General features: G+C 49.6%; 1 protein-coding gene across 2 annotated transcripts in view; it reads left to right on the forward strand.

Moving 5' to 3' along the window:
• Positions 1 to 7,929, forward strand: part of ATP2A3 (ATPase sarcoplasmic/endoplasmic reticulum Ca2+ transporting 3) — a 47,378-nt gene extending 39,449 nt beyond the window's left edge. The window contains exons 19-22 of one of the 2 annotated variants that reach the window (XM_082068643.1): positions 241 to 358; positions 1,001 to 1,118; positions 2,728 to 2,800; positions 6,431 to 7,929. In XM_082068643.1, coding sequence (XP_081924769.1) covers positions 241 to 358; positions 1,001 to 1,118; positions 2,728 to 2,800; positions 6,431 to 6,506 — 385 coding nt within the window. In that variant the 3' untranslated portion in view covers positions 6,507 to 7,929. The remainder of the gene's footprint in view (positions 1 to 240; positions 359 to 1,000; positions 1,119 to 2,727; positions 2,801 to 6,430) is intronic. The other variant, XM_082068644.1, reaches the window with a different exon arrangement.
• The last annotated feature ends 6,343 nt before the right edge of the window (positions 7,930 to 14,272 follow it).

A 14,272-nucleotide genomic window follows, 5' to 3' on the forward strand; every position in this document is an offset into this window, starting at 1 on the left:
ATGGATGTAAATCCATTAGCAGTTGGCCTTGTTAATGACCGGTCTTAATCCATGCATGGCCGGTTGCATTGAGATGGGTGTCCAGATTTAAATCGTGGCAAAGCCTGAAACAAAACCATCTGGAAGAGAAGGGCTATAGCAAACAGCCCTGTAACTTGGAGAAGAGTGGGAACCCTTGGCTTGGGCAGGCGTGGGGAACAGGATGTTATTGGGGCTAATATTGTCCCCTCGCTTTCACAGTGTCTCTGAGAACCAGTCGCTGCTGCGGATGCCACCGTGGCTCAACATCTGGCTGCTGGGGGCCATTGTTATGTCCATGGCTCTGCATTTCCTCATCCTCTATGTCAAGCCCATGCCGGTGAGTGCCCTGTGCCACCTCCACATGCAGCCCAGGGGGCTCCTCCTGTGTGTAAGGACATCCCTGGAGCAATCTTTGGGTCTGGAAGCTTCTGGAATGGTTGTCTCCAGCATGTGCCCCCAGGACTACATCACGTGACTCAAACCAATATGGGGATCGGGAGACACCCTGTCCCAATGGGCCTTTACTGAAGTCAGAAGCTTTCCTTATAGGCAACGCAAGGGGTATGGATGTTTCAGCTTCTTTTGGAGGCATCACCTCCCTTTGCAGTCCAAGGCTGGTGATGCTTCGGTTGACACCAAAGGGTGCTTAAGATCAAGCAGGTTGCTGTGCCCAGGAGGTTATATTGTCCTTTGTCCCCTGCTAGGCATCTGTGAGCACATACAGTCCTAGCCTGTGCCTCAGTTTCCCCATCTGAAGAAGGGATGTAGGACATCAGTTTTAACTGATCTTGACCAAGAGCCACCTTGGGATCGTGACAGACCTTGAAGCAATCCTGTTCTTTGGGCTGTCTGGATCCTCCTCCTCGTACCTGGGATGACCCTTTCTCAACCTGTGCCGTACAACAACCTGACCTTTAAAACAAACAAAACAATCCCACCTCCTTCCCTATTGATATCTCCAATCCTTTCCATCCTGCAGCTCATCTTCCAGGTGACCCCACTGAACTGGCCTCAGTGGGTGGTTGTGATGAAGATCTCGCTGCCCGTCATCCTGCTGGACGAAGGACTCAAGTACCTTTCCCGCAACCACCTGGACGGTGAGCATGGTCTGCACAGCCCTGGGTTGTGTTTGTTCCGTGCTGCTTTGCTTGGGGTTCGTGGTGGCTTCACTCGTGTGGTGTCTGCACTTGCATGTTCACCCACCTTTGCTATGAAAAAGGAACTTTTTCTCCTACCCCTTCCTTGCTGGGTGCCATGCCAGGCAGAGCTTTCTGCTTGAAATACTCTCTTAGGAGCTGGAGCACCAGATAAGTCTGACATGTCTGTATTTCCAGCTTCTCTTAAACCCCTGGGAACTGGATCCTTTCTCTTACCAAGCAAAACAAATCAAACACTGGTTTGTAACAGGAATCCTTCATTTTTTTTTCACTCAGTTTTCCATCCCTCTGTGGCCATCCTTATCTTGTATTTGCTTCCTCTATTTTAAGTTCAAATAAGAGTTGAATGAATTATAAACTGGCTTTAATGGGGTTGCCCAAGCAGAGGAGAAGTAGCTCCTGTGACACCGGGGCAGGGGTTTCCATCTGCTCCTGGGCTGTGTGCTGTAAATCACAGCATGTGCTTAGGCAGCCCTCCAAAGAGATGATATCAGCTTTTCTTCTGTTTCTTGCAAAAGTTGTTGCTGTGGGTGATATCTGTGTTGAGTTAAACCCACAAATTTTCCTGGCTGTGGCTGCCAAGCGGTGCTGCACCTGCCGTGGGACTGGTCAACCAGCATCCTGGGGATTTGGGGCATCCTAAGAGCCTTGTTTGGTTTCTGAGGGAGCAGAACCATGCAGAAAGCTGCAAATAAAGGATGGGGAATTATTGCAAGCAGGAAACCATTACAAACTGGTTGTGCTCCCTATTGCCAGGTCCCAGCACGCTGGAGGTGCTCGGGTCAGCTTTGCTGTCTGCGGTGAGCTGACAATTAACCACAGCAATTGCAGCGAAGCCTCTGCTGAGAAACAGAGGTGCAGGGACTCCTGTTTTACAGACCAGATAGAAATTGTTTCTAGCTTATTTTTGTTTAATTGTTTCATCTCTTATCAGACTGGTAGGTGCTTTGCATCACCCAGGCTTGTTTATTCATACAATTACAAGCCTGTTGCAACAATTTGATGGCACGGCACTGGGCTGGGGCGTAGGAGAGCTGGTTAAATTCCTGGCTGCTGCATCCCATGCATGCCCTCGGTCTGCACTTCACCATCTGTGATCTGGAGATGAGCCTTGCTTTCTCCCACACTTTGCATTTCTCTATAAAAACTCAGTGCTGTTGGAGGAAAGGCTTTTCTTTGGCTCTGCTGGCACAGCTCTGAGCACAGCAGGCTTTCTGGCAGACCTACAATGCTTTTGAGTCCCATCGTACCAGTTCAGACTGTTTCCACTACCCATGTCATGCTCCCAACATGTCGTGGTCCCCTGAGCTGCCCTCATGCCCATGGTCACGGTGCTGCTGATGCTCACGGGTCGCTCTGTGTCTCATTCATCAAGGGTTTCTCATGCAGCTATTCAATCACAGCTACGGGGCAAAATCACGCTTAAATCATCACATTTGAAACAAATAATTGAAATCCTGCATCTTCCTAATTCCTCTGGGTGTTGAAAAGCAACCCAAAAATACTCAAAAGGCCACTGTTAAATGTGGTATTGTGGTTTTTTTACCAGGCATTCTCAGGACAGTAAGACACACGTGGAGCAGGGAGCACCAGTTGAAAACCTGCAGGACTCCAGAGCAAGGGTTGGCTTTCCTATGTGTCTCATCCCCGAATGCCGTATTCCCATGTTTCCTCCAAAGTCTTGCTCGTGTGTGGTGGGGACCTGCTTGGACTGTGTCTGGGTGAACATTGGTTGGAAAATCAACTGACAACAGAGCCCAGGGACCCTGTACCCAGACAGGGTCTCCTTTCCCACGCTGGCCTCTGTGTTCCTCTGTGTTTTGCTTCAAAATAAGGTTTAAAAAGCCCATGAAGCACCTGTTTGCATAGCAGTTCTGGCCAGGGGGCCAGGCCACCACTTGGCCTCTGCCAGGCAATGCTTGAGGGTCATTTCCAGTGTGATAACTTTTGAACCAAAAATCTGAGAGATGGCCAAGGGCGTTCAGTTGTGGGATGCAAATGTCTAGCTATGAGTTCTGCTGATTCAGGTTTTGCATGGATAATTTTCTCCTTTGATCAGATTTAGATAAATTGTGTTTCCATTACACTGGGTTTTAACTTGCCCTTGAAGCAGCAGAGAGCCGAGACACTTCAGTTTTCACAGTGGTCTCAGTGTTTGACATTCCTGTCCCCATTGCTTCCAGCCTCTCATCTTGCATGCCTTCCATGTATTGCTGCCTTCATCCATCTCTGGCTCCTCTGAGGTTTCTGCCCTCTCAGTTTTGGGAGGCGATGTGAGTGTGAGACAGTAAGCAAAAGTGCTCGGCTGAGCGACGTTGGCTTGGTGTGACCTGCAGATGTTCTGGTCATGAATGTGGAGATGGTCTCCAAGACCTTCTGAGGTGTCCGGCACACAGATACACCCCAGCAGGCTCACAAGGGGTGACCAGCCTCAAAGCCTTCTTGCCCTAGTATTTTAATATTTGCCATACTCTATGCATTTGAGTGTGTTGCTTTTTTTGGCATGCAGGAGGAAGGTTTCCAGGAATTTCTCACCTGTGCCGTGGTAAAAGCAGGAGCAAGTCAAGAAGCGGGTGCTTTCTGCAACCCAGCTGTGCAGCTGCCCCGACAGTGGCAGCATCACTGAAAATCAGAACGTTTGAGGCACAAGAATTGTCTTTGTGTTTTGTGGCAGCTTAGTATTTATGCAGCTGTTTGTCCTTATGCTGCCCCTGGTTGATTTTGCAGGAGCTGCAAGGTAGTGGCCACACTTCTGGGGACCTGTCCCCACCAGGTACCGGTCCCCTCCCTGGCAGGCAGCACAGTGACCTGCAGTCTCTGGCCACTGCAGATGCTATGGAAGAGAGATTGCACCCTTTCTACCACCGAGGGATATTTGGCCTCTTATCTGCAAAGCTAGTGTCGTCTTTGTGCTTCAACATCCTCGCACAGGAGAGCAGCTGGCAGAGGTGGCTGCACGGTGACAAGTGCGTCACCCACCCTGCCCAGGCCAGTCAGGGCTCCACATCCCTCTAAGACAGCCTAAAATCTGCATGGGCCAAAATCTCTGCATCCCATCACAAAAAACCTCCAGCGCGTAGCAAGAAGGAGCTGCTCACCCTCATCTCCCCCGTGCACCCACACCTGGGGATGAGGACAAGCCCCCAAATCCCCCTGGGAGTGCAGGGGCTGCTGCAGCCGCCTGTTTTCCCTGCAGAGATTCCCGGCAGAGAGCCGGGAGCGGGCGGCCGTGGCTGACCTTGTAGGGAAATCTCTGCATGGAGCTACCTTGGCTGGGCGCTGGCGCCACGGGAGGAATGTGTCCCCATGGGCCAAGTCGTTTGCTTGAGCTGTGGGATGCTCTGAAGGAGAGCAGTGCTGCACCTTTCAGTGCCGGAATCTCTCCAGATGGGATTTTACAGCTCTGCTCCCTTGCTTTTTAATTCTTATTTTCCCCCTCTCATTCTTCTTTCTATGTGTGCTGTGCTTTAGAAGTGGAAGAGCAGAGGGAAGCTCTCGGTGCTGCTGCCCTGGTACTGCAAAGCAATGGGAGGAGGGTTTCCCATTCGTTTTTTCCAGGATCTCCGCTGAAGCTCCCAGTGCTGTTGTGCAATGGGGGAGAAGTGCAATTTTCCAAACTATGAGGTCTGCAGCATTTCTCTCGGTGGAGGGAGTGATCTGTGCCTTCAGCATCACCTTTTACGGGAACCCATTAAGGGAAAAGTCAACAGCAATAAGGAAGAACCTCCCACAGAGCCTCAGCTGTCCCGGTGGGGAACAGATCTTCTAGATGAACTCGCATTGTTTGGTCACAGGTTTGCAAGTCGAAGGGCTGTGTCACCCCTGACAAATTTGGTGTGAGGCAGGATCCAGATGGATCGTGACCACCCCATCATTCCTGCAAACAGATCCCCACATCCCCCTTGCTCCTGTCACCAGAGTGCGGAGAGGAGAGCCAGACACCAGCATTTAGGGACCGGCATCCTGCTAAAGCAAAGTGGGAGCTGTACCCTCAACTGTGTGTTACCCAGCAGTGACTGTTCAGCTGCCAGAGCTGCTGAAGAGACACCCTGCATCGTGGAGGAGATGAATTTTGATTATCGCAGTGAGATTTAATACAACGCGGTCACCAGCATCCCTGCTTTGCTCTGAAGCCTGCGATGCGGAGGTCATCCAGAGGGATGCTGCTTTTGCAGCAATCAATTTTGTTTCAGGACACGAGGGCCGGCGCTGGAACAAAATTTTGGCAGAAGTTGCAAAAAAGTTCTTGTTTTTACTCCTTTCTCTCCCCTGTTATTTATTAATTCCCCTGGAAGCTTGTTGGCACCAGTGTTGGCAGCAGGCGCTGAGCCTGGCTGGTGGCCCCAGGCAGGACCCCGATTTATCAAGAGCACAGCAACAGCGGTTCTTCTGCGAGATGTGTTTGGTGATGTGTGCAGCGATGAAAGAGAGAGAAATACAGCTGAAAGATTCACAGAAGTGATTTTTCTAACTCTTCTCAGAAAGTGCTGCCTTGGGGGTGTTTTTTTTAAGAAAAAATAACTATTCTGGGCAGGCCGACCTGCCAGCAGGGTCTCTCCCAGCCCCAGGCTGAAGAGTAGCTGCTGTCTTGGGGGGCTACTTGAAATTAGGGGTCTGGTTGGTGTGAGTGGAGCTCTGGCAGGGATTTCAAGGCTGCTCACACCAAGTTCAAGCTGAACACCATAGCTTTCCTTCAAGCCATGTATTGCCTGTTACCTTCCATGTCCAACTCCATCTGTCAGCAGAGCGGGAGGAGGGCAGTGCTGGGGCTGGGACAGCCACTGCAATGGGTAGATTGGTCTTTGCTGGTTGTTCTGGAGGTATATGTGGGTGTAAATATATATATAGTGTATGTAAGTGGTGTCAGCCCGTGTAGCAGTATTGGGCTGGGCAGTGGGATGCAGGGAGCTTCTTCCTGCGCCGCTGCCTTTCCCTGGGTGTTGTGCTCGTTAGGAGCAATAACGAGGGTTCCCTGCCAGCTCGTCTCCCTGCTGTTCCTACCCGCATGACTCTGACTCTTCCCTTTTCCTACGTGCTGCAGGCTGAGTGTGCTGAGCCCTTCCTCACCTGGGGACCAGCATCCTCCTCCTCATGCAGCCTGAGCTGCTCTGGCTGCGGTTGGGCCAGGGATCCCAGGTCCCTGCTGGGATCAGCCCAGGAGCAACCCCTCTTTATAACAAAAACAGGGAGCTGCTTCGCTTTTGAAGCCTGACCAGTCCTTTTTCTTCTCTTTTTTTTTTCCTTTGTTTTAGGAGAGGAGGACAAGAAATGAATGACATGAAGGAAACGCTCCTACCTAAAGGATCCCTAACTTGTAACTCGGACTGAAGTCTTGCATGCGTGACCATCGCTAGAAGCCAGCAGGACATGCATGTGTCCGACTATCAGACAAATGCGGGTGAATCGTCGAAAAGAAAAATACTGATTTTGTTTTGTTACGTAGCTTTTTTTTCCTGTACATAAGAGTGCAATTACTGGACAGCTGGCGTAGGGTTTGGGGACGGAGCTGTGCGGACCTGGGTCATCATAACGTGGTTCCTTGGGGATTTATTCCTGCAAAATCTGAGACCTTCTTTCCAATTTTCACTCTGATAGGGTGAGCTCAGGCAAGGTGTCCTTCACGGGAGATCAAGGGGGGAGTCGGGGTTTTAGGCAATATGCTGAGCGTGGCCAAGATGCTGCATCCCCCAGCAGGGTGGGATGTGCAAGGGCAGCTCATGGGGCTGGGAAGGGCTTGGGGAGACTGGCGAGGGGGCCGTGGGTTGGGGTCACCAGCCCCTGATGATGTCTGTGGTGTTGGTGAGTGCATCGCTAGTGTGCTCTGCTCCGGTGGCTGTGGTGTCCACGGGCTGCGGCAAATAGCTTCACGGTGCGAACACCACGGTGTGGAGCTCACAGATGTCTGTTTGTACGTCCAGGTTGGGTACGTGTGGTGGAAGGTGAAGTTCTCTCTGTTTATCACACTGTCCTGTTTGATCCCCATGTTGCAGCAATCCCTGCACCTTCTCAGGCTCATCCAACACCAAAGCGCGATGTCGTCTTGTCTGCTCTCCGTCCGATGTCTTGTTAGATCACATCTGCTCTATCTAAGCTGTAGCCACCTTCCTTGTAGAGACAACTATTTAAAGCAAAGCATGGGGATGGCCAAGCTTGCATTCCTCATGTTTACTGCTCCATCCTGGTCACACTTTCTGTAGTCGGTTGATTTCCCTAGCAGGAGCAGACATTAAGTTGTTAGGAGCATGTCCACGAGTTCATGTCCTCTGTTCTGGAGGACATTGCTTTCTTGCACAGGGAATCCTTGACACCGGTGATCCACCTTTGAGACGGGAATGAATGTATGTTTGTACATAACGGAGTCCTTCTCCGTGAGCGGTGTTTGTTGTGGCATCACTTTCTGTAAGGCATCAACTCTATTTTATCCTCTTGGGATTGTTCTGCGGCAGGAGTGACACAGGCTGCAGTGGGAGTGTGTGGATCAGGAGTGGATTTTGGGATCCAGTAAACTGATCTTTCTCCACTGAGCTGCATCAGCCGTGGAGCTGATAGCGGGTGATTTCTTCTCCAGCTCTCAAAATCCTCCCTCCTGTTTTCCTCATGTTCCCCTATGATCCATCTTGATGATGTTCAGTTAGCCAGACCTTATATCTTTCCTTTCTCTTTAATTCCAGTAACAGCACTAGAGCCAGGGTTTTGAACAGCATTTTGCTCCTTTGCTGTTGGGTTTTTTCTTTTACTTTTTTGCCTCTTAAAAGCTTCCAGTGCTTTTCTGTTTCTCTTTCACCTGGGCGAGAGCTACTCTCCCTCTGTACAGTAGGTGCCAAATACCATCCTTCCTTTCTTTTCTCCGTCACCAGCATTGAAGATGAGCAGAGCCCCCAGACCAATGGGAATGTACAGAATTGTTATACTACTGAGCTGATTTAATTGTACAGAAAACCTTGCATGAAATGTTGTTATTGTATTTAATATATAATGTATTCAAGGAATTTTAATATGGAGCTCTTTAAAAAGATCTTTATAGATACTCTGTGGTTAGAAGATTGTTGCTGATTTTTTTTTTTTTTTTAATATTATTATACTTTGTCTTGAAGTTCTATTTTTCAAATGGGTTATGTCTAATTGATTTGTGTTCCCATGGGGCCACCAGTTCCCCTGTAAAGATTCTCACTATGGATGAGACTCACCCTGGCACAGAGGACCAGGGCATGACCCAGGTACTGCTCAAGCCTTCAAAATAAGGCTTCAGTAGGACCCATGCCATCAGTATATGCTTTGCCCAACCCCAAGAGGGTGGATCTCACCCAGTTTTAGTATAAATCATCTCCAGCTCTCTGTATTGGGAAAGAACCAGCAGGAATTTAATCCAGTACCAGCTTGGTGACTTCAGAGGAAATTGCTTCTGTGTTTCCCTGAGGCTGAAAACCAGTTTGGCAGAGGCTGGACCAGGTTCAGAGCATCTCAACCCCATTTGCTGGGTCCAGTGGGGCTTTCAGCTACCTGGTGGCATCTCCCTGGGACATGGTGGCCTTGGGCAGGTGTCAGAGCAGAGATGAAATAATGACATTTTAACTCACTATTTAATTCCTGTGGGTAATTTTCGCTTAGTCTCACCTGACAGTAGAGAGCTGGGGGAGGTGGTACCAGGCATCCTTCTGAACCCGCTGATAGAAAGGCCCTTTGAAGAGATGTTGAGTTTGTTATTTTATTGTTGATAAAGATGCCAAGTTTCTGTTATTTTATCGTTGCTGGAGATACCACGCTGCTGCAAGCCTGGGCAATGTGCATCTGTTTGTCCCATCACTGGGTTGCAATTGTGAGTTACCAAAACCCAAGCCATCATGGGCAAGAAACCATGTCCCAGCCAAAGGCTTGTTCTCTCCAGCAGCAGTAAGTTACATTTGCTTTTTTATTGCAAGCCTCTAGATCTACCTAGAAAATAGTGCAGGAAACCTGCACTTAGGCTACCTGGAGGAGGCATCTCCCATGCTAGGAGGGACCATTTTGACACATCCCCATTTCCTCTTCTGAATATTTCCCCCCCTTTCCATCCTCTAATTATTTGTCCCCTCGGTGGTCAGAAACACAGGTTGCACTCCCTGCTTTTCAATTGCAGAACTTATAGTTCAGATATTTTAATGAAGTTGAAAAATATCTGCAGATCCAATTATTTTTGCTTTATGCTTCGGTGAAGGGTCAGGATAAATCACAGAGTAGTTATTTATTGTGTATATGCCACCAGCAGTGTGCTGGGCACTTTTGCAGGCTGGAGCATGTTCTTGTGCAAACTGGGAGATCCCAGAGCTGAGACCATCACTTCGGGATCGGGTCTTGTGTCTTATCAAGGCATCTGACTGTGCAATACAAAGGAGACGGGTGCTGGGTGGCTGTTTTGCCCAAGAACTTGTTAAAAAAGCAGCTGAGGGGCAAAGCCTCTGGGATTCTTGCTTTTTTAACAGCAAGAGTTTAGGATTTATTTCCTTTTTAGTTTTATTGTGATGGTGCTGCCTGGCATATTCAGAGTTTTAAAATAAAACTCAGGTCTTTCCAGCAAGACCTTCAGCATCCGTGGGCTGCTGTGGCAGACGCTCCATGCATGGGGCAGCAGCGATGCGAGGTGCCTGGCGGAGGATGTACCAGGACGGCAGCGCAGGGATGTCCACGAGCACTTTATTCTCCTCTCTCAGGGCCAGGCACCGCACTGGGTCACAGCCAGGGAGGGGAGTGAGGGTCCCTGGAGTGACCGCCCATGGGGGACAGCTTTGGGCAGCAGCTGTGACAAGTCTTCTGTGCTGTTTTTGGGGTGTTGTGTCGTCGTGGCCAGTTGCTGGATGAGCTCTTTCCCCTGCGGCGTGTGATCCTGTCGGGAGGCACACTGGAAAAGGAGAAAGAGAGATGCTCTTCAAGCAAAGAAGTGCTGCATCCGATGTTTTATTTCTGTCATGTGGCCGCTGTATGGCTCGGGCTTTGGCTGAGGTTTTTGATCTGCGTGTTTGACACTGTGGCACTGTGAAGATGTCGTGTGTTTCTGATGCTCTGCTCAGCCAATGCTGGGTGGTACCACCAGGCACTGGAGAAGTCAGGAGTAGGAGGGACGGGCTTTACTGGAGGGGCTGGGAGACTTAATTCCTTTAACAGCATCAAATCTGGGATTGAACCGGAGTCTCTGCTCATGGTGTGCATGGTAGAAGTAGCCAGAGGAACATTAGGACAACTCGGCAGCAGTTTATATGAGATGCATGAACAGCCAAATCTAAAAATCTCTGAGTTTGTGCTTCGTAGCGAAAGGTAAATCATTATATCTTGGGGGGTGGGAGGGTGTTATTTGAGGGGTAGAATTGAAAGAAACAAGGTTTCCTATTTTATTATATGAGAGATATTTTTCCACGAAATTACTGCTTCCTAAATCGTGTCCTTTGTCTGAGTGTAAATAGCCAGATGTGCTGTGAAGACGTGGGAAGGCTCCTCGTGGTCACATCCATACAATCCACTCTGTTCACACAATATTGGGCTGATTTGTTTTATACTTATGAAATTACAGAAATAAAAGCAATTTTACTGGATGACTCTGAGGTTTTTTGTTGTTGTTGTTGGAGTTTTTTTATGATTTTTTTTTTGTTTTGGCTTTTCTTACCATGTTTATGGCCGATATGGGGGACATTTGGGAGCCCATGGAGCTGTACCGGAGTGCCTGAGGGCATTCTTCAGCCGTAAAAGGAGTTGTGCTCGCCAGATCAGGATTTCTTGTGGGTTTTCAGAGCAGCCAAACTAGAAATGGAGCTGAGCTTGTCTGGCATGGGATGACAAAGGCGAAATGAAAGGAGTGGCATGATATGACTGTTGGGAATTTTTTAAAGTACCAGCTAATTCGCTCTTGGGGCACAATAATACAAATAACGCTGCTAATTTTGACTGTATCCAGAATAGTCCTCACCTTATCTCCCCCAGCTGAGAGAGGAGGTTTAAATAAGCCCTGCAATGACCTCCAAAAGAAATAATTATTAAAGAAATAATAATTAAATAACTTGACCTCCTCTGGATGGTGGCACAGGGCCTCGGGGCCATGCGTTTCCATCTCCACATTGCCTAAAGCTCTGCCCACGGTCACGTTTTGAACGGAAAATCCTACTGCAGCAACGAGTCATGTTTTGGAGCAAATCTGGGTTTGTGGCAACGTGTGTCCATTGTGTGTTTTTGCTGGGATGTGGCCTCATGTGCCCCTTCCCAATGCTACAGGCAGGAGAAAGGTGCTACCCGGGATAACCCAAAACCTTTGTAACCCAAAGAGGGGTGTGGACACCCAGGAAAATGCTGATATTTTGGAAAGGTCCACTGCTTGGCCTCCTCTTTCCAAATGCAGAGCTGGTCTCCAGCACTGGCATGGGAGAACCACCACTGCCATGGCTGGATGTGACCCTCAAGCCAGGCGCTGTGCCAGCTGCTCCTGGGGATGCAGCACTGTCTCAGCACATAGCGGTGAAGGCAAAAACCCCACAAATCCCCCACCTGATGTTTCATCAATCCCTGGACCACTGGGACCCATCACCGCTGGGGCCATGCATGTCTTTAGGAGGCAGGATTCAGAAAACAGGTGTAACACCCCCTAAAAAAATTCCCAAGGGTTCCTGTACCCCATGGCGAGTGTTCAGCTGCCCCATGGGACATCATGCCATGCTCCCAGCAGTGGTGATGGACACAGAGCCGCTGACACCCTTTGGTTCCCCCCGGGATCTCGGGGTCATGTATTTGCTTTGGCGCTGGCTGGGCCACCACCGAGGTTTTTCCAGGGCGATGTGTTGCCGCAGCAACCAGGGATGGAAATGCTGCTTCTGTGGGGTGAGTACCACCAAAAACATCTGTCTGCACCAGGGCATTGCAGCGCAGGAGGGGCACAGAGCGGAGCCAGCCCTGCTGGGAAGGAGCGAAGAGAGGTCAAGGACAAGTTAAAATTGGAAAGAAAACTGAACATGCCGTTTCGTAGGATCTTGCTTGCTCTCATCTGCCAATTTTTTTTTCACCCCCTCCCGCTTCCTATGGCCAGCGGGGTGGTACGAGCATCTCTTCTGGCTGGTGGGGGCAAGGAGGTCTGTGGCAGCCAAAATTTCTGGGAAGAGCCACCAACTTGCAGAGGCTCTTCCTGGTAACATCGGCCACTGCAGGTCCCCTTTGCACCCACCGTCATATTTTAAATTTACTTGCCGCTGTGTTGTTCCTCCCCATCCCCGGATTTTCAGCGTGCTGCACATTTTTGTGTTGAAATTCAGAGCTCCATGCTGGAAGCTGCCAAGCGTGAGTCTGGATTGTGTAATGAGTTTCATCTATTATATTTTTTTCTTCCTCCCCCTCCCCGAAGTTTTTGGAAAAGCAATGTCTGAGAGCTCTGAAAGATCTGATAGCTTTTATGTCTTGCAAAGCTTTGCTTTCCTGGGTGTGGGTGAGACTTCCAGAGCCCCCTCTTTGTGTTCCAGCAGCTCCTCCATCTTCTGGGTCCATGTCCCAGCTTGAACCAAGGATGAACTCCTATTTCCGAATGTCTCCCTTCAAAACACCATCTTCTGCATTTTTGTCTCTTGACAGCCCCAAGCAGAGGTTGAGTTTGTTTAATGGATAGGGGGAAGGAATTGCTTTCACAACTGTGGACTGACTCCTGTGCTAAGCTCCTGGAAGCCCTGCTGGGGATGCCCTTGGTGGGTCACCACATCTCAGTTTCTGACCCAGCTGGAGCTGAAGGAGATGCTGGATAAGGCCAAACCCAGTGCTAGAGAGCGTTTGGACAATCTGGTCCCCTCTGTGTCCCCACATTGTGCTGCTCCAACCCCATTTAGTCCCACATTTGCACGCTGCTGGGGTCAAGTCCAGCTCAGATCTTTCTGTGTCTGGGACAAACTTGGCTGCTTAAGCTGCTTGAAAGTGGCTGAGAGATGTGAAAGTTGTTTGGGGGAAATGGCTGTGAGCGTATTGACAGCACTGTACAGGTTTGTGTCTGCAGGAACCCAAGGTAAAAACGTCCCCACGGTCACAGCTGCTGTGCAAGTGTCTGTGCAGCGGGTCGTGGGCACCCCTCTGGGATGCACCTGACACACTATGCTTATAAAACCCACTTTCCACTAATTCTTCTTTAATCTTTATTTTTCATTTAGGCATTACAGTAATATATTTATCATCATTGCAAACAGAAAGCACGCCCTGACCTCGCATCAGCTCCTGAACTGCAACAGAAAGCATCACGGCCCCATGAACTCGGCATTCCCCGGCAGGTGGATGCCCTGTCCAGGCAAGTAATTTAAGTTTAACAGCCCAAGCAGAGCACTTCCCCACGATAACCACCTGGCAGAGGCGGGAGGTGTGGTGGGAGCTCACACAGGTTATCACCAGGAAAAAAGCCACGGCAAACAGGGCTTTTGCAGGCACACCGGCCAGCTGGCACCACTCACACACACACATCGCTGTTGTGGGGCCAGGTAGCTTAGCAATGCCAGCGCAAAGCCATTCATTTCCCTGTTGTAAAGTAATTTAAGGAATGGCAAACCCAGGGATGGCGTGAGAGAGGTGCGTGACAGTGGCGTGCGAGCCCACGAGGGTTTAGGCTATGATTTTTTTCAAGTGTTTTGTGCCGTGGCCGGGAGGGTGCCCATGCTGGGTGCTGGTAGCAGCCCAGGAGAAGACCCAGGACCCGGGGTTGCTGCTGTATGGGGGTCCCCAACTCCTGCATCTCCCAGGCCATGTCCATGGGTTCCAGGCCTACTGGCCAGCTGCAATGTGGCTCCAAGAGATGCTAAAATGGGAGATGCATGTTATCTCCCAATGGAAAGTATTTTAGCTTAAATCCATGCTATAACCATTTTATTGACTCCAAGTACCAGGGAGAAGGTTAGAAGTGACTCTTTTACAAGTCATTTTGCTGTTAAATTTAGCTGTCCTATTTTCATTATCCCCATGGCTTTGGCAAGGGTGAGCAGCCTTCCCTAAAAGGCCTCGTTTCATACAGTAAGTTATTTGCCTCTCTCCTGACAGATATCTAAGCTTATAAGGTTTGTCTGCTCCACTCAATAGTGGTATCAGCCTTCAATCTTACATGATTAGCATCAGCATTT

Source organism: Streptopelia decaocto (assembly GCF_964273445.1).
Source record: "Streptopelia decaocto genome assembly, chromosome: 18".
Taxonomy (NCBI): Eukaryota; Metazoa; Chordata; class Aves; order Columbiformes; family Columbidae; genus Streptopelia; species Streptopelia decaocto.